At 48.1% G+C, this 22,844-nt stretch overlaps 1 protein-coding gene across 1 annotated transcript; it reads left to right on the forward strand.

Annotated features, from left to right (window-relative positions):
- The first annotated feature begins 273 nt into the window (after positions 1-273).
- On the forward strand, positions 274-5,425 carry LOC142574145 (uncharacterized). The gene is made up of 2 exons (XM_075683303.1): positions 274-719; positions 5,056-5,425. The coding sequence occupies exons 1-2, from the start codon at positions 395-397 to the stop codon at positions 5,106-5,108; spliced, it is 378 nt and encodes a 125-aa protein (XP_075539418.1). The 5' UTR covers positions 274-394; the 3' UTR covers positions 5,109-5,425.
- The last annotated feature ends 17,419 nt before the right edge of the window (positions 5,426-22,844 follow it).

Consider the following 22,844-nt stretch of genomic DNA (forward strand, 5'->3'; position numbering starts at 1 on the left):
ATTAGTAAGAGGTGATTGGAAGATTGGTGGATGAAAAGTAAGGAAACGACAAAAAACGGAGACGTACATAAGCAAAGTTCACAATAGGGGGTCATAAAATTTGGTTGTGCGAGTTCATAGTGGTTCTTTCTTCTTCTTTCTTTTTTAACCTAGGTAGGACATTAGGCAGTATCATAGCAAGAGCTTGGTGGCGCAACTCACCGCCCCGTTCCAAAGGGGACGCTCATAGCATACATCCATCCATCCACCTATGCATCAATTCACCCCCATTGAGTGCCGCACCCACTAAAGGGGACGACCGTGACTAGAGTCGTTGTCTTAATAGTTTTCTTTTTCTTCTTGGCCGATCCCCTGTAGTGGGTAGGAGCCATCGTTTGAATTCAAGAACAAGAGCATGTCGAGCAAGAGCAGCAACGTCTCCATCAGCCAGGAAGACCCCAGCGAAGGCAGCGCGGCCGTCGCGCCGTCGGAGGAAGGTTCCGGCGAAGAGGCCGGTGTCGTCGACGAGTACCTGCGCCAGGTGTTGAGCCTGGACCCCGACGCGATGGAGCAGCTGTCCGCTCTCGACCAGGAGGGAACCCGAGCGCCCACCAACAGCGTCACCAGCGTCGGGGCACGGACGCCCGAAGCTCGTACAGCGTCGGTGGAAACGTTGCGTCCCAGCCTCGATTCCAACGGCGTGTGGGCCAAGGACCGGTCGCAGCAGGCGACGGCAGAAGGTAAGAGCCCTGTACACAGCCTTCTCTTCACTCTTAATCTACTCTTAATCTAGTTCCACGTGTGCAACCAAGTAACTGAATCCTATTCGAAAGAGTCATGCAGACCCAATATTCACTGTGGAAATCTGTCTACGGGAAGGTTAAATTTCATAAACAAGCAAGGCGAATGGGCCGCTTGCGAAAATACTGTTGCGCATGCGGGAACATGGCTGTCACGAGCGCCCTCTACATGGTTATATACTAGAAGCAGACGGACAACCAGCACAGCCCTATCACGCCTTGATACACCGATTTGTGGTGGTTTTGATCGCGGTATTTTCGTGAAAAGGCTAGCTAGTTGTGTTGCGTATTGTGCACAAATTGCTTCACTAGCAAGCGGATCAGGAGTTTATTTCGGTTTCCCTACGAGAAGAGCTATCTGGCGAGGAAAGCACCATGGATAAGCGACCGCCGGACATGTCATCACGGCACACAAGTTGCCCTCTCCTCGCAGAGCCGGTCCTCGTCGCGCTACTTGCGGCTACTGAATTGTCATATGCCAGCGCCGCGAGGTTATTTCGGCCTGCAAAATTGAAGACGCTCTTAAAAAGCAGCCGCGTTTTGCCGGAATGTGGAAAGCTGAATATGTACGAGGACGGGCAACGCTTGCGAAAGCGCAGTGGTGTCACCCAGTTGTCGCTGACATGGAATTACAATAAATATTATAAAGTGATGTCGAAAGTGCGCCTCGTATGAGAATCAACGCCCAGTACTACGCCATTGAAGTGATCGAAACACACCATCCGCGGGCAGTTGGTGTCGCCGACGGGCCGCGCGGAGCGACCACCGTGCGACGGAGTTCGCCTGGTGCGCTCTTTTACAGATATCCAAATGTATTTTTCATTTAGCCTCTTAATATTCATGCGCGCGTTAAAGAGTTCGCAAAAAAATATGAGTGAAATTGCTAGCAGACTCTTCTTCGTAGCCGGCGACACTCACGGCCAGCGAGCAAGGCCTACCGTCTTCATCGGTGGCCGTTTGTTCATACAGTCGAGAGAACGACGCGTCGCTTAAGACTTTGCCGTAATTACCGTGCGCGAAAAAGGACCATCGTAATAAGACGAAACAGCTCCGTGAAACATTGCTTTGTTGCACATGGGCCCCCATATAAATACCGTAAACTCTCCTAAGCGGAGCATCACGCTCCGCACGCTTACTTTGTCGGCACCCGCTGATCGCTCGAACCGGTAGGCCTAGCTCCCGGATGTCGAAGCTGCAACCGACGGCGCTTGCAATGAGAACGCCGCGAGTCATAAAGCGTTTATTTTCGTGAGCATTTTAGCGTCTCGATTATTATATGTCACCGTTAAATGAACACACGGTTGGTTCTCTTTATACTCTGTCGGCATAAAAGAGAAAGTAAGGCGAGCAGTCTTGCACGGTGGTCGCTGCGCGCGGCCAGTCTGCGAAACCAAGTGTAGACAATCGGCGACGCATCGGCAGTGTATTTCGACGACGTGCACTCTATTCTTCATTGAAGGAGTCCATGTCACTCGCGTCAGTCCCGTGCTGGGATCAGCAGCCTCCGAATACACGACAACTTTAACGTAATCTTCCTTCAGTGCCGAGCCTCGTTGAGCCTGGCGAATAGTGGCAGTTACGGAAAGCTGATATTGCCACACGCGATAAGTTTGAATGGTGCGCTTCGAGAACTCGGAAGTCCATGTCATGTACGAAAACTGGAACGCATTGACGGCGTCTTCAAATATTTTTGCCGCAGTGAACACACGCGGTTGCCGCGGCCGAGACCAGGCAGACGCCTAGAAACTAAACTCGCTTTCTAACCACATACTCTTGCACGCAGAGCGCCGCAGCTTTGCCTGTTGTGCGCCAGATGGCGCTCAATATTTTGTAAACCGTCCATTAGGACAGTAAACGCGCTGCAGGTTTCAGTGACAAGCGCGTCCCTCCGCCATCATGGTGTACTTTGCAGAGAAAGCGGAACTCTTATTCAGCATAAAACGGTATTCAATCACAAGACACGCCGTGTTTGACCGTGTAGAATTTCAGAACAAAAGAGAGGTTCACAGGAAGATTAATGCTTGAAATGATTAACAGTGGTAGCGCAAGAAATGTCGCTGAGCCTACGGTTTGACAAGGCGCCTTGTCTTCGCCAGGGCAGCAACAAGGGTACGTATACCTGACGGTTATGAGATATGAACCAAGTCTCAGCACTTGGCCTCTAACATGACTCGCGATCACGGAGGCCATGTTCAACACCTTGAGTCAAAATTTTCTTAGCGCACCACAGGCTGCCGTGGCTAGGGCTTGTCTAGGAGGTTTTAGCTAGGCTGCCTGGATACCTTCTCTCTCCCTCTCGGAGAAGGAGGAACGCATTCAGCATCCTACTCAGGGCGCCGCCAATCTTAGAAATCATGTCAAGACAATGCCTCGTCAAAAAGCTCCACTGTTTGATGCGTCAGTTCTGGCAAGCCCTAATGGCAAAGTTTCTCTTTTTTGTATTTTACGCGTAAGCGTAGATGGCCCATCTGCGAAATCGGGAAGGCTATGTTTGAAGCCGCGAGAGAAGCGAGCGCCGGAGAAGGAAAGCGCCTAGAGAAGGAAGGCGCCTGGAGGTGGAGAAGAGAATTGCCGCGTTCGCGCCATTTCCGTTTGGGGTTCGACGCTGCGGTGCTCGCTGTGCACGTTCGCGGCGTCCATACACTTGTGCGTAACTAGCGTTCACGAAGTTAGACGTCACTAAGTTTTCCTTTTCTTTTTCAGATTCAGTTTCAAATACGGGAGGCGATCTTTGCAGTAGGTGCTACCTGGGTCCGTTCATTGTATGATCCGCTCGGCCATGAACATGAACTTCAGTAGAACCTCCAAGTCAATATTTTACAATTAATCAACTTGTCATTAACGCAGTTTAGGAAAAACTTCATCCTGGACCAGGATAAGTTTTTCCTCAGCTCGGAGGCTTTGGTTCTGAGAAACCCACATGGGTCTTCTTTGTAGCTTCGTGCTACAACCGGGTGGATGGTGTTTTTTTCTTTCATTTACAGTAAAGATCACTTCCCTTAAGAAACGTCCATTTTTCCGACCTTTCCGTGCTCCATCGTAAAATATTGCGTGGAGGCTGGTCTACATGTTGTAGGGGATGAGGACGGACTTTGCGATGAAAACAAACGTGGGAGGGTTTATTTTACATTATATACAGAGAGGTGAGAGTCAAGTAACAGTCGTACAGTCATTACGGGCCGGCAGCAGTTCGGACGCTGCGGCCCGCGGCAAGAAGTTCGAGAGAGGTGAATCAGGGAATTGTGCAGAATGCTCTGGTATCTCTGGAATGCTTCTTATAAACCCTTCGAGCACTGGAAGTCGCGTCATGTTTGACCAATGGGAGAGTCCGCTCAGATGACGCCATTTTCGGCCAATGGTTGGCGCCCGTGCCGCGGTGCCACACCAGGCGGAGAGAGTCGCCGCTCGGTCCCCCTTGCTTGATCGCCGTCACAAAAGCCAGGTGGGGCCGACGCTGCCAGGCCTTCCCGGTACATCGCAGCCGTCTTGTTTCGGGACCCACTTTCCTTGCAACAATGCCGGGCTATCCCTTCGTTTTCTGGAAAACTCAAGCATTGAATAGCTCCACCGGCGGCGTACGAACTTGTTTGCACGTGAACTTGTTGGCTCGAGCGCTCCTCTGGAATGTGCTGCGATTCGATGTGGTCCGGGGGAACTGGAAGTAGCCTCAGGAAACGGCGCCACATCTAACAATGTACACTATCTTAATCTACGCTTCATAAGCAGTCCGAAATTTTGCTGCAACTGGGATTTAATGTGTGATAGTGTGATTGACCTGAGCAAAGACAAAGCTGACTCGCACGCCAGTCTCACATGTGCGCAAATTTGATGATTCAACCGTCTATCGGCCGATATGCCGGGTCCATCTTCCTTACAGGCAGTGAAAAATGGGCACCGACTGTGCTTAAAATTCGTCTGGGACGGAGTGCATAATAGGAACGTGTGACGCTTCCGTAAAATATAAGCTGTCATAACAAGATAACGAAGGGGTACACGTAAAAAGTACTGTATAAGAAATAAGTCGCACATAGTTAAAATAATGCGACTTATACAATATTTCTTTATAGACAATAAGTTTTTGTAGCATAGCGTCCCTCACTGAAAAACCAACTTGCCAATTATAAAAATAAAACGGCAGCTAATGTCGCATCTTCTACGTGCCGTAAATTATCGTTACAATAGGCTAGTAAACTAAAAGAGCAGCTTTGCCTTGGTTTCCTTGCAGTTTCGAAGCATTCGCACCCTTTGATTCATAGACAATCATGCATCTCCGCAGTTGACCACAAGGCCACCGACGGCAGCTTTTCGGAGGCGGCGACCAACGAGTGACGGCGCTTCGTTCCTCTCCTCGTGCTACGTTCAAGGACCCCAGCTGGAAACGTATTGCCCGCTCAGGTCGAAGCCAGCCACCGCAGGCTCATGCATTTGTCTCACCTTGGCCTTGAACATATGGCTCCTGTTTCCTCTTTCAGAGTTGTGAGCCGTACCAAAGCGCGAACTTGGGGTTGGTTTTTCTCGTCACTTTTACTCCGAACCTTCTCCAAGTGAACTTTCGCTATAGCCGAAGTTGGGCACTGTATTCCACGCTGCAAGGACGAAAAGTTTCGTGCATGCGTTCAAGGCATCTAGTTCGCAAAAATAAAGATTGTGCGTTCAAAAGCGTAGACTTCTAATTGGTTACTAGAGACCTGATTTACAAGCACTAAAGACAAGCGGCTTTAAAAGACACCACACATCGTCTCCGATATATAAACGGCGAATATAGCTTAGAACATATCTAAAATCAATTTCTAAGTGCGCGTGCGCACAGCCAACCGCGAAACGTAGCACCACGCAACACCGACCTTAAGGAAGGAATGCAAACAAGCGACATAACACTACGTCACAAGTTTGCGGTGCCATCGAGGCGGGCCCTGCGAGCAAGTTTCCCGCCGCTCGGATAGCCGCGATGTACTTTTTTTCACCGCTGACGGCAGCACGGAAAATTAGCTAAAATTTGTTTCCGACACGAAGTAACTCAGAGCTAAGTGACCTCGAAAGTGTGCATGTCATAAAACGTTGCACGAAATAGCAAATCATTGCCGTGGTTTTGATTCGCAAGCGGTCAGCGCAGCTACCGCAGCAATCGTCTCTGCGAAGTGGCTCGCCTGGCTAACGTGTTTTCTCATCGCTACCAAAGGCGTCGGGAAAACTAATTGTATTGTCACTTATGAGCGACATAAATGTGCAGACGTTGACTGTGTGGACGAATATAGGTGCTTTATTACGAGCTGCGGACGGATAGTATGTGACGTCGGCCTCGGATCCGACGGCCAACGATCTAGGCCTATGACATTTCCTAGCGATCGCCAGCTCGCCTGACTTGCTCGTTCGCTACCGTCGGTGTCGATGAGTGGCAGAAGTGGTCCGAGTTAGTGCGCGCCGCTGGACGTTTAGAATGGACCCCGTTGAAGAGCAGCCAGATGGTTCCGCTAGATGGATTCAGCCAGATGGATTTGCTAATTTCGAGCGTGCATTGTATAAACAAGACCCGCCGAGCTTAAAGCAGTCCGATGATCTTCCACCAAGACTACATAGCCCCAAGCCTCATGATGTGCCGACTCTCACCACGCCTTGTGTCCTGCTCCGGAATATGCTCCATTCCGAAAGAGCTCTCGACGAATGGTTCGTTCTACTTGTAGCAGTGCGTACGCATATTAACTGTCGCTGGCCGCACTTTCCGAGCCGCTGCTTTGTAGTGAACCCAATCAGAAGTGGTTGGTTGGCCACGTCTAATACGGGGGGCAACTCCCACCTGCAGGAAATAGTTGCCGCCGGAGGAAGGAAACGAGGACGATGATGATGGCGAGGACATTGCAAAGCACGTGTAGACGTAGCAGACGAACTAGATGCACGAAGCTCGCGAGCCGGCGAGTACGCTGGCGTGCGTACGTCACAGTTTTGTGCGATCACGTGCCCGCCTGTGTTTACATTTCTTCTTCGGCCGTCTCGTTGCTCTCTGAAACCGAAACTTGGACTGGTTGCTACAAACACGACTCCAAATAATTACCTGTCGTGCTCTGAAGCAAATGATGTTTCGTGCCGTGATCACTGCGTCATTAGCTAATTATTGCATTGGAAAAACCAAAACGGAAAATTTTTGTGTCAGTGCTCCTTTAAAGCAGGAACCTAAAGTAAAGAAAAATTTTGCCGCCGAGATTTGTAATCCATATAAATGCCGGGGCAGGTGGACACTGGTAAGCACAACTTGGTTTATAGAACGAAATTGAAAAAAAAAAACCAATGAAAGTAACAATTCTCTCAAATGTTTTCGCGCCTGTTTATGTTGGTCCGACGCAGAGCGTTTTCGCCGTGTCATTGTCCACTGACTCATATAACAGGATGGTATCAATTATTTTGGCGGCATTCATGCGTTTCACATGGCGCATTAGAGGAGGATTGCATAAGGTTTATCGCTGAAATGTTTATAGCACCATACACCAGCAGTTTTTGTAATCTAAGCCACAGCTTTCTCCATTCTCGCACACGGTCGGAATAATTAAATAAAAAAAAATTATTTGTACAGCAGAATTGTCATTTACTTGCTCCTTGACTTAAGGCTACCTCACTTTCTTCGAATTCGGGCCTCACTTACTCCTGAAGGGTCCGTCGCCCAATCAAATCCGTGACAAGAGCTCTATTGTTCCTCCTGCATCCGAGAACACAAGCTTCTCGGCAAGTGCACCGAGTGGGTACTCGCACGACGAATCTGCAAAGCCACAAAAGAAGGACGCAGGAGTGCCAAGGCCTAAGCCTTCCCCCCACCGACTCGTCGCTTCTCCCGATTCTGCCGCATGCGCTACCTCCTTCCTTTTGGGCGACGCGCGCTGCGTCTTTCGTGGCGTCTCGCGAGACTCGGGGGGGGGGGGGGGGGGGGGGGCTTATGCGGCGTCAGCTCCCCCCCCGAAATTTTTTTTTCGTGCTGTCCATGCACGGCCGACCAAAGCAACCTCCAGCACCGGAAATCATTCTGCATTTTGTCTAGAATGGTCCTTTTCACGCTCGAAAAGACATTTCACCGCGAACATTGCGAACTCGGGCTGGATTTCGCGGCAACGTTCATGCACCGGGAGTCACATAACGCAAGGAGCCCCTTCCGAACACCAAGTTTCAGGGGCGTTTTGATGGCGCACGGGCTTGCCACGGTGTCTCGTGGAGGCCTCGGAATCTACGGAGCGCATGGATGTCAATTCCGAAACATTATGGGTATAAAGTTCTCATAAACTTCTGATGCGATAGGTGCATTTACGTTTCCAAAGTTGTGCTTCAGATTTTCAATGGCGGAACTTTGTGGGTTTAATGTTGTTATAAACATTTGACGCCAAAGGTGCATTGTCTTTTGTAAAGTTTTACATCGGAACATACAACGAGACAAGCCTAATCAACACACGATCAGACAAGTTGACAAAGCACGTGGCGAGGTCTGATGAGACGAAGCGTTGTGGTGGTTCATTCGTTCCGTCATGTCACATAAAAAATAAATTTTTTTTTCATCTACGCCACAGCATCCATGTCAAGACACTAAAGCCAGCCAAGGTAACTGCGTTCTTATTTATTTTTTGTACTTTGACTTTGATTCGCGAGGACACATTGAGTCTCTTCAATTTTTTTGTTCTCGCTGCCCTACCTGAGGGCGGCCAGAACCAGCCAGGACGCATGCGTTTTTCTCGTGTTGTCCCACCATCGCGCAGCGCACTTAGGTGCGCGTTCGGTTTTCTCTGGCCGAGTGGATTTTCGCCTGGTAGAGTTTTGGACACTTTGTGGCTAGCAGACGAGAAAATGAAACAATGGTCTCTCACTTCCACCACTGTGGGGAGTTGACGGATTGCATGACGTTTCCTTGAGCGCAACCTCTCCGGAATCTCTTGTAGAATACCGAGCAGTATGCGTATGTTTCTCGGTGGACCAAGCGCCTCACGTTTTCTTCGATATTTCTTCGGTAGCCACATTAGGTGCCCAAAGTATGCATTCGGTCGCGGCCAACGTACTTTCTTTTGTGTTTTTTTTTTCATTATAGTGCCCCCGCCTCACAAATGGGGGAAAAAATGCGTTGTTGGGGCGCAGCAAATTGTGGCATGGTGAAACTTCGATTTTGTTACTTCTTTTGCGGAAAGTAATGAGCCACGGGACGCTGCAGCTGCCGATACTCTTATTATATTATTGCGATAGCAATTATATGGACACTCCAGGCGCATTCCTACTGACCCCGTCGCCCTCATGTTTCTTATGAGGGCTATAACGTCGTGACCGCGCGCCGCATGCTGTATGTGCGATTGAAAACGTAAGGGGAGGAGGGGGGGGTGGAATGGTTGAGCCGACGATGGTGACTCAGTATTGTGTGCGCAAAGGAGAAATGCCTTCCGTCGGGCGCGATAAATAGGGGGGGAGGGGGGAGTGGATGGAATGGGGCGGGATCTAGGATTCTGTGAATCTGTGATTGCGCAATATGTTTATTTGCCTTGTTTGACGCATTATATACGGTAAATTTTTCTTAGATAGGTAGATTTATTGGAGACTTAAACGTATACTTAAATATCTTGTTGCCAGGTTTTGTGTATACTTGCAGTGAACCTTCTTCCTATAGTGACACTTTTTTGCCCTTTATCAAGCTCGATAAGCATCGATGAACTGGCAGAGCGTGTGGACATCAATCATGGTTCAGTTCACGCCATAATTCATGAACATCTCGGTTATTGGCTCTTGTGTCTGCAATGGATGTCCAAGATTTTGAACCACCGCCACAAGACGGAGAAGTTCGGCGCTGCCTTGACTCATCTTATCCGGTATCATAATGACGGTGACGACTTATTGTGTGCATTTGTGATCGGGGAAGAACCACGGGGCCACTACTACGAGCCTGAAACACGACTGCAAAGCTTACAGTGGAAACATTCGAATTCACCGCCCCCAAAGAATGCAAAGGCGTCATTTCCGCCGGAAAGGTGTTCAGTTTCTTTTTTTCGATCGTTGGGGGCCATTACTGATAGTATTTGCTAAATCTTGAGACTATCAATTATTTCCGATATTGTGAAACGCCGGGTCGGCGGCCAGTCGCAATCAAGAACAAATGACGGGGAAAATTGACGAATGAGGTCATCTTGATTCTACGACAATGCCCGTCCCCATGTCGCTGATGTGGTTAATATAAAACTGGGAAAGTTCAAGTATAGGAAACTCTGAAACATTCGCCACACAGCTCAGACCTCTCGCCTTGCGACTTCCACATTTTGGGGCAACTGAAAGAACAGCTCAAGAAAACCAGATTCGTGTCGGACGATGACGTGAAAAAGTCAGCAACCCAAGGAGCTTTATGAGACGGAAATAACGCGACTCGTTAGTCAATGGGACAAATGTCTAAATGCTCAGAGAGACTACTTTTAAATTAAGTACCCCGTTTGCCATGTATTCCCATTGGCTCACTTTCATTTGACTTGCCCTCGTAAATTTTGCAGAACTCGTGCTTTTTATACGTGCTCTCTGTTGCGACTATCCTTTCAGTGCAATTACTCACGATATACTACCAGTGACAGCTGCTCCTGCGCAGTACATTCGAGCAAATGACAGCGTCATTGAGATTTTTCTCTGGCCGTTGCATATGTACGAGAATGTGAACAAGGTTCTTGAATTATAGTTTCATTAACACATTTTTTCTCAACTTGTTCATTTCATGGCCTTTACATTTTTCATACCAGTGGAACGCACTGCTTTGCTGGTTTCCAACTGATCTAGTTCTAAATTCGTGTAATATTTTCGGGCACAATGTTTGGGACATACGAGTACATTCTATTATGAAAAACATGCATATTTTGCTTGTTTTGACAGTGTGTAGCGTTCAAGAATTCGTTTCCATCATCTTTGGCAATGACAATGCAGTTATTATTCGTGTATTTGATCACTCGACAAATTGCTTAAGAGGAAGCTTTAGCTTGGGCCCAACTCCAACGCGGCCTATTCAAGTACATGTAAAACGCAGAAACGCTTTTCTGAGATAACCCCTCGATCGCTTTCATAGAAATTTGTTGCACTGGAGAAAGAAAGTTAAATTGTAGTGTCTGTTGGAAGCGGAATTACGATATAGGGTCTGAATTTTGTTTGTATATATTGAAAAAATCGAAACTTCGAAAAAAAGAAGCACGACGTTTAAGAATCAATAGCTCTGCATCAAGAACAGATATCGCGGTTCTGTGAACGGCATCTATTCTAACAGTCAAAGCGGACAAACTTGGTATGTCAATTTGCATCTTAAGCGAATTGCTTACGTTGTGTACAATGGTTCTGCAAAAGCCCTATTTCCATCATACTAATGTTCTTGAGATTCATGGGTAACATATCAATGTTTTCCGCTGTGGATGTACTATTAGGTGCAATTCACAGAATTGTGATATTATTTTTCATTGTTGAGTTACAGAGTTTTAAACTTGATAGTTTCGTTTCCTGCAAATTTGTGATTTTTTGCAATAGTTAATGAAGAATTGACAACATAAATGAAAAACTCGAAACCAAAAGTCAGTAGAATTTAAGTTTGTATATTAAATCCAACAAACCTCGTCAAATTTGGTGCAGTGTTTGCCGAGAGAAACGAATTCTCCTTCAACATGTATTTACAAAGAAGCACTGAGCTAAAGCTTTCTCTTGAGGAGGAGGCCGAGCTACAATGTGAGCACACCCCCCCCCCCCCCCCGCACGAAATTTCTGGCTACGCCACTGGTTACTATTACAGTAAAATTATCTCGAACGTGTGTCTGTTATGCAAAGCAGCGCCTAGTACTAAGCTACTGGCGAGATTGGGAGTCGCGATGCGAGCGCATTCCGCAGGCAGACAGCATACGCCGTGCTAAGAATGGCCAGCTGCAGTGCAGGATTGCCACCCACTTACGACTATGAAGGCAACCTCCCGGCGCTGTTAAGAATGGCTAGCTGCAGTGCAAGATTGCCACCCGCTTACGACTATTAAGGCAACCTCCCGGCGCTGTTAAGAATGGCCAGCTGCAGTGCAAGATTGCCACCCGCTTACGTCTATGAGGGCAACATACCGGGAGCTTCGCCGCCAACTTCTAGCCACAGCGTGACTAAATCGACTTTGTGACGGAATGAGTTTGGCGGGCCAACTATTGTTCCCAAACTCCCTAACGCGCTACCCGGAACGGCTCCGAGTGCTACTGGGCCCCTCTGACGTCGGCTTCGGACATTCGAACGTGTGGGCCTTTGTGTGCGTGGGCCGTCCTGGGGGAGGCGGCTAGTTTTGCGCCGACGAAGCGAACGTTCGCCGCCTTGTATGGCCGGAGCACCGAGTGTTTAAAAACTGCTGTTGTGCGGATGCTCGACACACTTCTCTTGAGCAGTCATGTTGGACTGACACTCTCTCTCAAGCAGTCATGTTAGACTGATGTACTTTCTCAAACAGTCACGTTAGACTGATATAAATATTGTAAATAAACCCATATTCCTCGTTCTCGATGAGAAGCAGTCCTTCCCTTCATCAACGTCCTCAGCGTGGATAAGTTGGACGACGGCATGGGCCAGCTACCTTCTAATTCATGCCGGACTCCAATCTTGACAACGGATCACGAGCGACGGGATTGAGCCCCCAATCCTGACAGCCGACCGTCTGAGCGAGGCTGGACGCTTCGCATACACGTTTGCCCTTCGCAACGACTACGTCGAGTAAGCCAATTGTATTTGATTATGGGCAAGTTAAATGCAGTGTTAATCGCTTTGGAAAAAATAAAAGCTCTTCGACAAGCTCGGGCTGGATCGCAAGCACCGTCGGCCGCGGCGTCCGCCTAGCTAGGCCTACAGGCCCTATCGCTGGCTGTCAAGCGGAGCCGCCAGTGGACAACGCGCCGTAATGAGGTGTTCTGTCATTCGCCGGGGCATAATTTTATTTACAGTGGTCGCGTAAAGCGAATCAGTGTTGTGCAGCGATGTTTATATTGCGTTTCTCGACGCGGATGTGAAGTCTTCGGAGCGTACAAGCTGGGGCGCTGGATCTGGGCGAAGCTTACGCGCAGCTCGCTCGTTCGGATTCACGTACCGTGGGGCCTGAATCGTCATATGCCGCATATGCCGGAGCATTCAGCGCCGCACGTCGGATCGGACGCCGAATCGTACCGTGTCTCCTACTTTAATAATGCTTCAGATAAAAGGATTAGGAGACAAACCGAACTCAAACCAGCAACTCTTGACAAGTTTACAAGTTTCCTATGTAAATTGTTCGAGAAAATGGTGAACCGGTGCCTCTTTCATTTCCTTGAAAGCAAGAAACTATTACACTCCCTACAATGTGCTTTCAGGGAAGGTAGATCTACAACTGATCGTCTTGTCCGCATCGAGACGAATATTCGTGATGCTTGCGTAAATAAGCAGTTCTTGTCAGCATTTATTGTTATGAAGGAGACATGTGACACCACATGGCGCTTCGAAATTCTCCGTGACCTAGCCTAAATGCCATCCAAAGTTACCTGTCTAATCGCACTTTCTGTGTTAAGTTCGTAATCTGGTATCTCGTCTATTTACACAGGAAATGGGTGTACCACAAGTAGGTTGGCTTAGCTGCACTCTCTTCGTTGTAAATATTGTCACGTGGTCGTGACGTCAAAGAACACAGTATCAAACTGTGAAAGGCAAAACTAGCTTTTATTTGGCGAACCTGTGCCGACAAAACAGGCTACACTTAAAGCACCACGAGAGCGGCGAACACAGTCGGCGATCGTCGAAAATCTGATCAGCGGGTCAAGCGCGTCGGCTCTTATAGATCATTCGTCGAATGTTCCAGATTAACCGCTCGGACCCGCGTGTCTTCCACAAAGTTCCACACTATTCGCGTCACGCATACATGTAATCAGATTACACAAGTTGCGGTGAAAATCAGTGGACGGAACCATTGATAACATTCCAGAAACTTCTTTTACATGCAGGCGCGTCCTGCGCTGTGCGAGTATACACATTTGTCAGGCGGCGAAACGTGGTCGCCCGATAAAGATAAGTACACGTGTCAGTACCCCCCTCTTAAAAAAGCATCGACCCGATGCTGCATACAAATGAAAGTAATAAAGAAAAACACCCGTAGCAAAGAAAACAAAAATAAGGAAGTTCGTCAGCGTCCGTAAAAGGGTTTCAGACGCACCACGTGGACCACTTCAGATCGTGTGCGGCGCCGCTGTGAATGCGAAATTCCGTCTGGCACGACCTCATAGTCCAGTGCGCCAATACGTCGAATGACCTTGTAGGGTCCGAAATAGCGGCGCAATAGTTTCTCACTCAGTCCTCGTCGGCGTATCGGTGTCCAAACCCAAACACGGTCGCCGGACTTGTACTCGACGAAGCGTCGTCGGAGGTTGTAGTGTCGGCTGTCGGTCCTCTGTTGGTTTTTGATCCGTAGGCGGGCGAGCTGTCGGGCTTCTTCGGTGCGCTGGAGATAGATAGATAGATAGAACCCGCTCCATACGATTACGCCACGTACAATGTTTTATTCTGTATATGCGGATGACGCACAAATATGTTTTAAATCATGTAGTATTTCGGCCTATGAGCGACATGGGGGGGACGTACCGAATGGACTAAAGAAGTTGTCAAAGTGGGCTGACGAGAATGGGTTTATACTAAGCCCGCAGAAGAAGCACGTGTGTTTTCTTCTCGAACAAGAGAGATATCTTACCTGACCCCACTTTTTATCTTAATCGACAACAGCTCCCTGTAAGGCATGAACATAAATTTTGGGCCTCATTTTAGACTCCAAATTATCATTTATCCCCCAAGTGAAATACCTGAAGGCGAAGTGCATGAAGACAATGAATCTACTGAAGCTCTTGTCCCGCACATCTTGGGGAAGCGACAGGAGATGCCTTATAAAGTTGTACAAAAGTCTGATAAGGTCACGCCTTCACTACGGAGCCGTTATAACTCTGCTACCCGCAGTGCCTTGAAGATGCTAGATTCGATTCACTACTTGGGTATCCGTCGTGCTACTGGTGCTTTAAGGACAAGTCCTGTAGAAAGCCCGTATGTTGAATCCAATGAATGGTCTCTACACTTCCGAAGGACATATTTAACTTTCTCCTATGCCCTGAAAGTTAAATAAGATATTCAGCATCCATGTCATTTTACTAATCGCGACTTGTCCACAACCAGGCTGTTCCTTAACCTCCCAGCCACTAGGCCCCATCTGTCGAAGGATCGAAGCACTCCCCGAAAAAAAGCAGAGGTACCTCTTATAGAGAATGTCCAAATAGCTCCTACTCGGCTTCCACCGCCTTGGGAGTGGCAAACTATCCAATGTGATACCTCTTTTTTAGAAACACCAAACGAGCACCTGAGGCACACATACATTCGCATTTTATTGAACTTAAAGGGACACTAAAGTGAAAAATGATTTCTTCTGCATCAGTAAATTACCTTTCTACACCACCAAAACACCACTCTTACAAGGATAAGTCGTTCGGTAAGCCAGAAAAAGCGCAAGAACGAAATACGGGTGGCGACGCTTATACCCCTGTCACACGGCAGATCTAATGTCATTTACAACGAATGACATTTGTTGAGGTTTAATGTCATTATCGCCGCGCGCTGTCACATGGCGAAAACGAATGTCATTTGAAAATGATGACAATGACGATAGTAAAAAAAAAAGAGGCAAACATAGCGTTATACGTAATGTTGTTCAGTGATTATTTTCTAATATGCTAAAATACGTCGGAATGGATATCCCTCCATTTCACACCGTACTTCGGATCACTAACTCGTCGGCACTGGTAACTAAAAGTCGAGTCAAGCCAAGCCCAAGATCAGGTAAACAACATGGCGGAAAGCACGACGGGCGCTACCGCTACCTCTGCTGAAGCGGCAAGAGAAAGGCAATTGCGTGTTATCGCTGCTCTGATGTGCATGCGGGCCAAACATCGTAGCGAATAAAGGCAGCTTACACTGGAGTTGGAAGCACAGGAAGCCATTTCCAGAGAGTATGAAGAGAGACTTTGCGCAAAATGGTTCGCAATGGCTGCCATTGTGGCTGCTTCGTCTCCGATACATCGGGAACGATGGGCTTTTCAGCGCAACGAGAGGTGGTTCGAGGAAACACTACCGCACTTGGGCGAAGCGCACTTCAAACAGTCGTTCCGCGTGACACCTTCCACGTTCCGCTACCTTGTGGACTCATTGCGGGGTGAACTGGAACGCCAGGACACAAATATGCGTCTGGCTGTGACCGTGGACAAACTAGTCGCCATCGGATTGTACCGTCTTCGCTCGACAGCAGAAGATGCTACCATCGCACATCTGTTTGGCGTCGGGCGTTCTACAGTAAACGTCGCTTATCGCGAATTCTTTGCGGCGGTCATTAAGGTGCTGGAGCATCGCTGGCTTCGTATGGTCCGTCGCGAAGAAATGCAAGAACATATAAAACGGTTCTACGCTTTGAGCGGATTTCCACAAGCCATCGGCGCCTTGGATGGCTGCCATATTGCTATATCACCACCAACGGAGCACGCCGCTGACTACTACAACTACAAAGGGTGGTAAGCTTTCTTCATATATTTCGTCCACCTTTGTGCACGGTAAAAAGCACTACATACCTGTTTCAAAGCCAACTATTTGCTGTTTTCAACAGCCTTCCTACTATGTATTCACCAGTACCTGTGATAAATAACAAATACCTTTCTGAGCAAACTGTGACACTCATTTCTGCATTTAAGGTGGCTATGAAGATTGCTTATGAAGGCTTATTTTTTTTTCTTTTTCCTTTTATGCAGGCACAGCATCATACTGTTGGCACTGGTAGATCATCAGTATCTACATCAGATACATCAATGTAGGGAGCCCCGGCAGGTGCCATGATGCCTATGTTTATGGCCGCTCCGAGCTCCACAACTTGGTGGAAAGCGACTTTTTCAAGTCGCCTGCATCACGAATTGAGGGCACAAGAGTGGGTCCTCTAATACTTTGTGACCAGGCGTTCCCTTTGACCCCGAACCTCTGCAAGCCATTTGCAAATGCTGTTGCAGGATCTCGGGAAGCAGTTTTTAATTACCAGTTGTCAAAAACAAGGAGGATAGTTGAAATTGCTTTTGGAAGACTGAAAGCCCGTTTCAGATATACTTCAAAGAGGATGGAGTGCAAGATCAGGACGGCGAAACAAGCCATCCGAGCTGCTTGCGTTCTCGACAACATTTGTGAAATGCTGAAAGACCCGATCGAACAACAATGGGAGCAAGAGCTGCACAACTTCAACCAGCACTACCCTCAGCCTATGCACAGCACTGAAGCTGTCAGTGGTGAAGGTAGAGAAGTCAGGGCCGCGCTGGCAAATTATTTTTGCAAGCTGGCCCAATAAAATGCACACTGCAGTAATGGTGTTGCAACAGGCGTTCCGTTTGATGATGAACAGTACTTGTTGGAACAGAAGGGACCAAGTGGACTAGAAAATGTCATTGTTTTACGTGTTCTGACAACACCTAACCCACCGTCTGTGTCTAGGTCTGCAATGCTGGATCTACCATTAACAGTTCACTTGTCCCCAGAATCCCACAATGCATTGGATCTAAAATTTTTTGTAGCAACTAGAACATTGTATTGTGCTTTATGTTAGCAAATGTCAGCATCAAATGTTTTTATTTTTCGAGTGTTTTGCATGTCAAGAGACCATCCAGAGAGAAGTGTGGTTTTTAACTTCCAGTTGTCACTATTCTGCAGTCTGCTTGCTTGTTTGTTATGGTGCACCACTGAGTCTACAGGCTGTATCAATGTTCATTGGAACTGAAAGTTGCACTTGAGCATAAAAGTTTGTCAGATGGGGAAGATACAGCAGCAATCAGTGTGCGAAGAGTTAACATGCATAAGACGGGTAGTTGAGATCTGTTTTTATGTGAATATCACCTGGTATTCACATTAGCAACGCACCAGATCTCAACTACACATTTTATGCTCATTAACTTTTTGCACACTAATTTCTGCTGCATCTTCACACGTGCACTTCATACATATTATGTGATTAGCAACTAGGGAAGTTAAACATCAGTACATCTTGCTTCCAACAGTTGTTAGTAATTGGTCATTTGAAGCTATGTACAAGCCAGTTGCTCAACATGCACGTGCAGTCATTACAAGTTTCTTGCAAAAGAATAACAGAAGAAAGTGGAACGGCTCGGAAGGCATTTATTTTTTGCTGAGGTCTGCTAAGATCGAAATCAATCTTTCTTCTCGCTCGGCAGCCTTCTCGTGCAGCACAATAACACGTTCGCGATAAGAGTTTTCTTTTTCTTTAGATCTCTCGTACGCCAGTCTCATTTTCTTTCGCTCTTCAATCATTTGTGCCAGTAGAGATTCCTTCTGAGGTCTTCTTCCTACTGGCGTTTTCCTGCCAATGCCAGGCGCATTGGCAGGAAAGGCAGTAGAATTGGCAGGTGGCACATCCGTTTCTGCTACTGGCGCATCCATTTCTGCTATTGGCACAACGGCGTCATCACTGCGCTGTGATGCCTCTGGCGATGGTGGATGGCTGGCGATGTCATCCAACACATCCTCAGAGTCTCAGTGTGTGCCATGCACCATGTCATGAACGAGCTGAAACACACCAAAACATTAACATGAGAAAAACATTGTACTGAAAATGTCCACAAGTAAAAAGTGGGTATGGCATTTACCTCTTCAACAGTTGCGCTGCTGCAGCCAATTTCGTCTGTTAATGATTTATCATTAACAGGAAGTGCTCCGAGGAATCCATGCAGTTCCCAAAAATACTTCCATGCAATTGCACCTTGGCCGGTACAGCGTTTCTTGCACAGGTCTCTGCAGTAAAAAATAAAAGCGTCATTGTAGAAAATTCCTATGAAATGTTTTCCACATCACTTGGTTTTACTTCACTCCAGAGAAAATAAATGCCCTGGCTCCAGTTGTGTTGAAAATGTATGTCAATCACTTGGTGACTGGTCATTTCAATGCAACTAGTTAATGAAGACTGGTTCACAGATGTTTGTGTGTTGCGTGATTTTGTGTGATTTTGAAACTGCACTGATTTTGCTATTGTGAGGACCAAACACTGGCTAGCCCAACACCGATGTTTAAAGGACAAAACAAGATGCTATAGTTGTTACTACCATATCGGCTGCATGTTAACGCTTAGATTGTTTATTTCTCGATTTTCAATGTTTATTGCATACAATTACGTATAGCTTTATCTCGGTGCATGTCAAGCAGTTCGCATAACTTCATCTAGTGTTTCCCACATTCTCTCTTGGCTCCTTTTACCACTTCACTAATCTGCGAAGCAGCGTCTAGGCGCGTTCGGTAACTGCGACAGAAGCGGTGCGTCTGCGGAGCGGTGTGGCCGCTTGGAAGGTCCTTAAGGGCCGATTTACGCTCAAACCGCCCATCGCCGCACGCCGCACCGCATGCATGCGGTTCGTGAAAAACGGGCGGTCGTCGCGATCGGTCACAAAATTGCATTTACGCTGAGTCCGCATGATGCGGTGCGGTTCGCATGCGCCCTCTGGTTGTCCAAATAGGTAACCAGCAACTGGCAACATGCATCAGCGAGTTGGCAGCCTCGTGTGCTGGCGACCAGCAATATTTCGCATCGTGCCTGGATATTATTATTACGTTTGCTGTATTATTAGTTATTTTTTTATTAGTTAGCTCTAGCGGTTCGAATGCGCCTGCATCCGCACTTCGGTTTGGGGACGCGACGTCTGTTGAAAGCTGGTAAACATTCGGCAGTGCGCAGAGCAACACTGTTCGAAGTCGGCAACTATCGCCAACAGCAGACGACACTGTCATATTTTTGTCGATGTAGGTTGAAGCTTCCGCGTCATGGTGAAAACGCGACTCTTGCACTCTCATATTCTGTGCTGCATGTGTGGCATTGACGTGGTGACCCACCTTTAGAACACTGTGCCGTCGACTCACCTGTGCCACTTTTTGTATTATTTATTTACTTGCTACCGCATAATGTTGCGACAACATACGTCACTATGTGCTCGGTTGTGTACGGCGCGATGGCGCACTTTTTGTAGCTGTGCTAGCGAAAGCTTGTGTTGTGGAGAAGCAACGCACCATCACTCCTCGGCTGGACGAAGCACCAGCGCGGAGAAACGGGAAGCGACATTATCCCGAGTCGAGTTCTGAGAATCTTCCGTCGCCTCAGCGTCTCGGCTACCGGACAGGGACCGAGAGTTTGCCCCCTCGAACACATGCAGCTCTCGCCTGCGTCTTTTGTAGAAAATAAACACAGTCTGTTTTCTGCCACCAACCGATGCGCACTACTTTCACGGATGGGGCCAGACCCCGTACGTAACACTGGCGATGAGGCAGGAGTTGCGAAGCAGATATCTATAAGTTTTCGCAGTTAAGGCCATGGCTACAGGACGAATGCACGGCGCTGTCGAGCCTTTCTCGGCCAAATCATGGGAATCGTGGATCCAGCGCCTCGACTTTTACTTCGTGGCGAGCGACGTCAGCGAAGAAGCGGGCACTTCTCCTCACGCTTTGTGCAGCCGACACTTTCGAACACTGTGTGCGCGCTGATAGCGCCGAAGATCCCGGCAGAAGTCAACTTAAATGATTCAGTGACACTTCTTAGGCGGCACTTCGACACCAGGACATCCGAGCTTTAGAGCCGGTACGTGTTTCAAAGACCCGACCAACGGCCAGACGAGTCGATCAGCAGCTACGCTGCGGCCCTCGGAACCTTGACAGCCGACTGCAACTTCGGAGCGCTGCCTTGGCGCTGCCTTCGGCTACAATATCGACGACGTCACCTGACACCCAAACGACCGCTTCAGCGGCGAACCCAACTATGCCGCCCCAAGATGTGATGCTGCGGGACAGGTTCGTCCGCGCGGCGTCTGGGACGAACATCTTCCGCAGACACTGTTCGCTGAAAAAGCCTTACATTTCAATGCGCTGTGGCCTTAGCCTTGTCAGCGGAAAGTGCGTCAAGGCATCAGCGAGATATCAAGGGAGTGGCAAACTCGGAGGAAATTAACAGGACGTCGCAAATCAAGCCAGGAGGCAAGGATACGTCAGCGCGTCATTGCTATCGATGCGACGGCTTGCACGACCCTGAAACATGCAAATTCAAGACAGCCGAGTGCCGTTTCTGCTTCAAGGAAGGTCACGTCTTGCATGCCTGTATCTCAAAGAAAAAGAAAAACACGGAACCACGCTCCGACAACTAGCAGCAATGGGCACACAGTGTCAAGCCACCACCTGTCAGCAAATCCTGCTGCAAGCTGCCCACAGATAGTGTACGTACACACTGCCCCAAGTTGCTCGTGGACTTGATAGTGGAGGGAAAGCCAGTCCAGTTTGAGGTGGACACAGGTACAGCATGCTCCCTGATAAGCGAGGACACGAACTACAGAAGGTGGAAGAAAAACACTCCGTGGCTTTCATGCGAGCCGCTCGATTTGTGCACATGGTCAGGTAAACAATTACACGTCCTGTGCTCCGCACAAGTTCATGTGATGTTGAGATCAAAGGACTATCTGCTGCCGTTGTTGGTTATGACGGGCACCTGGTGCAACCTCCTAGGAAGAGATTGGTTTTTGGCACTTCAAATTCAGGTGGAGGGGATCAACCACATTGGAGAGCCAGCACTAGAAATTACAGAGGTCGTGTGATGACACCCAGGTGTCTTCAAAGAAGGCATTGGAAGCTATACAGGTCCTTTAGTTCACCTGGAACTCGAAGACGGTGCAACAGCAATGTTTTGCAAGGCTCGTCCAATTTCAGTGGCGCTGCAGGCACTTATGGAACATAAGCTTGACCATCTACAGCGCCAAGGTATCCTAAAACCAACGCAGCATACCAAATGGGCAACCCCATTGGTACTTGTTCAGAAGACCGACAGTACACTCAATGTCTGTGGTGACTACAGGAGTACTGTTAATACTGTTACTGTTAATGCAGCAGCGAAGAAGGCATCTTACCTGCTACCAACTACAGATGAAGTGTTTGCAAACCTACATGGTGGAACCCTCTTCTCAATGTTGGATCTTTATCAAGCATATCAACAACTGAAAGTTGATGAGAAAACAGCAGCACTGCTCACAGTGAACACCACAAAACGACTAATCAGGGTGGAATGCCTCCCGTTCTGAATTTCCACTGCACCAGCTATCTTCCAGTGCCTGAGGGAGACAAAGATACCTGGAATTCCAGGGGTGAGTGTTCCTCTTGACGACATCATTGTCAACGGGAATAGTGCAATGAGCACGCAGAGCATCTGAATCAGGTTCTGTCGAGACCAACTGAGAAAGGCTTACGCCTCAAGAAAGAAAAGTGCAGGTTTGGAATTACGTCAGTTTAGTTTCTGAGACATCGAATTGATGGCAATGGTGTTTGCAACACCGAGAAAAAGGTTGAGGCTATACTTCAAGCACCCAAACCATCTGACAAGACATCCCTAAGGGGTTTTCTGGGCCTTATTTCATTTGACGACTGCGTTTTGGAGAACAGAGCAATGGTCATGGTGGAATTGTATAGGTTCCTAGAGAAAAACACACCCTGGAAGTGGAAGAGCAAGCATCAAGCCAATTTCGAGGCACTTAAGGAGATGATTCGTGCATCTACAGTGCTCACTCACTACGACGGGACGAAGCCCCTTCTTTTGTCTGTGGACGCATCGCCGTACGGCGTTGATGCCGTCCTCGCTCGGGAAGATGCTATTTGCCGAGAGGCACCCATTGCATTCAGTTCATGAACACTGGGAAGTGCCGAAAAGAGCTACTTCCAGCTCAACAAAGAAAGTGCAGCAGTAATCTACAGCATCAGTCGTTTTCATAAGTACACAGCTGGCCGGCATGTGACCATAACAGATTGCCAGGCATTGATTGTAATCGTGAGTGAAACAAAGCAAGTATCCCGGGTCTTTTCATCAAGGATTATGCGATGGTGCCTTAAACTAGCAACATACGATTACAAGTTGCTGTACAGGCCTGGCCTACTGCACCAAAATGCGGACACTCTAAGCTGACTTCCACTACCGGCACAAGATGAACCTTATCCCCCAAGAGACGTGCTCATGTTGGCTAC

Source organism: Dermacentor variabilis, chromosome 3 (assembly GCF_050947875.1).
Source record: "Dermacentor variabilis isolate Ectoservices chromosome 3, ASM5094787v1, whole genome shotgun sequence".
NCBI lineage: Eukaryota > Metazoa > Arthropoda > Arachnida > Ixodida > Ixodidae > Dermacentor > Dermacentor variabilis.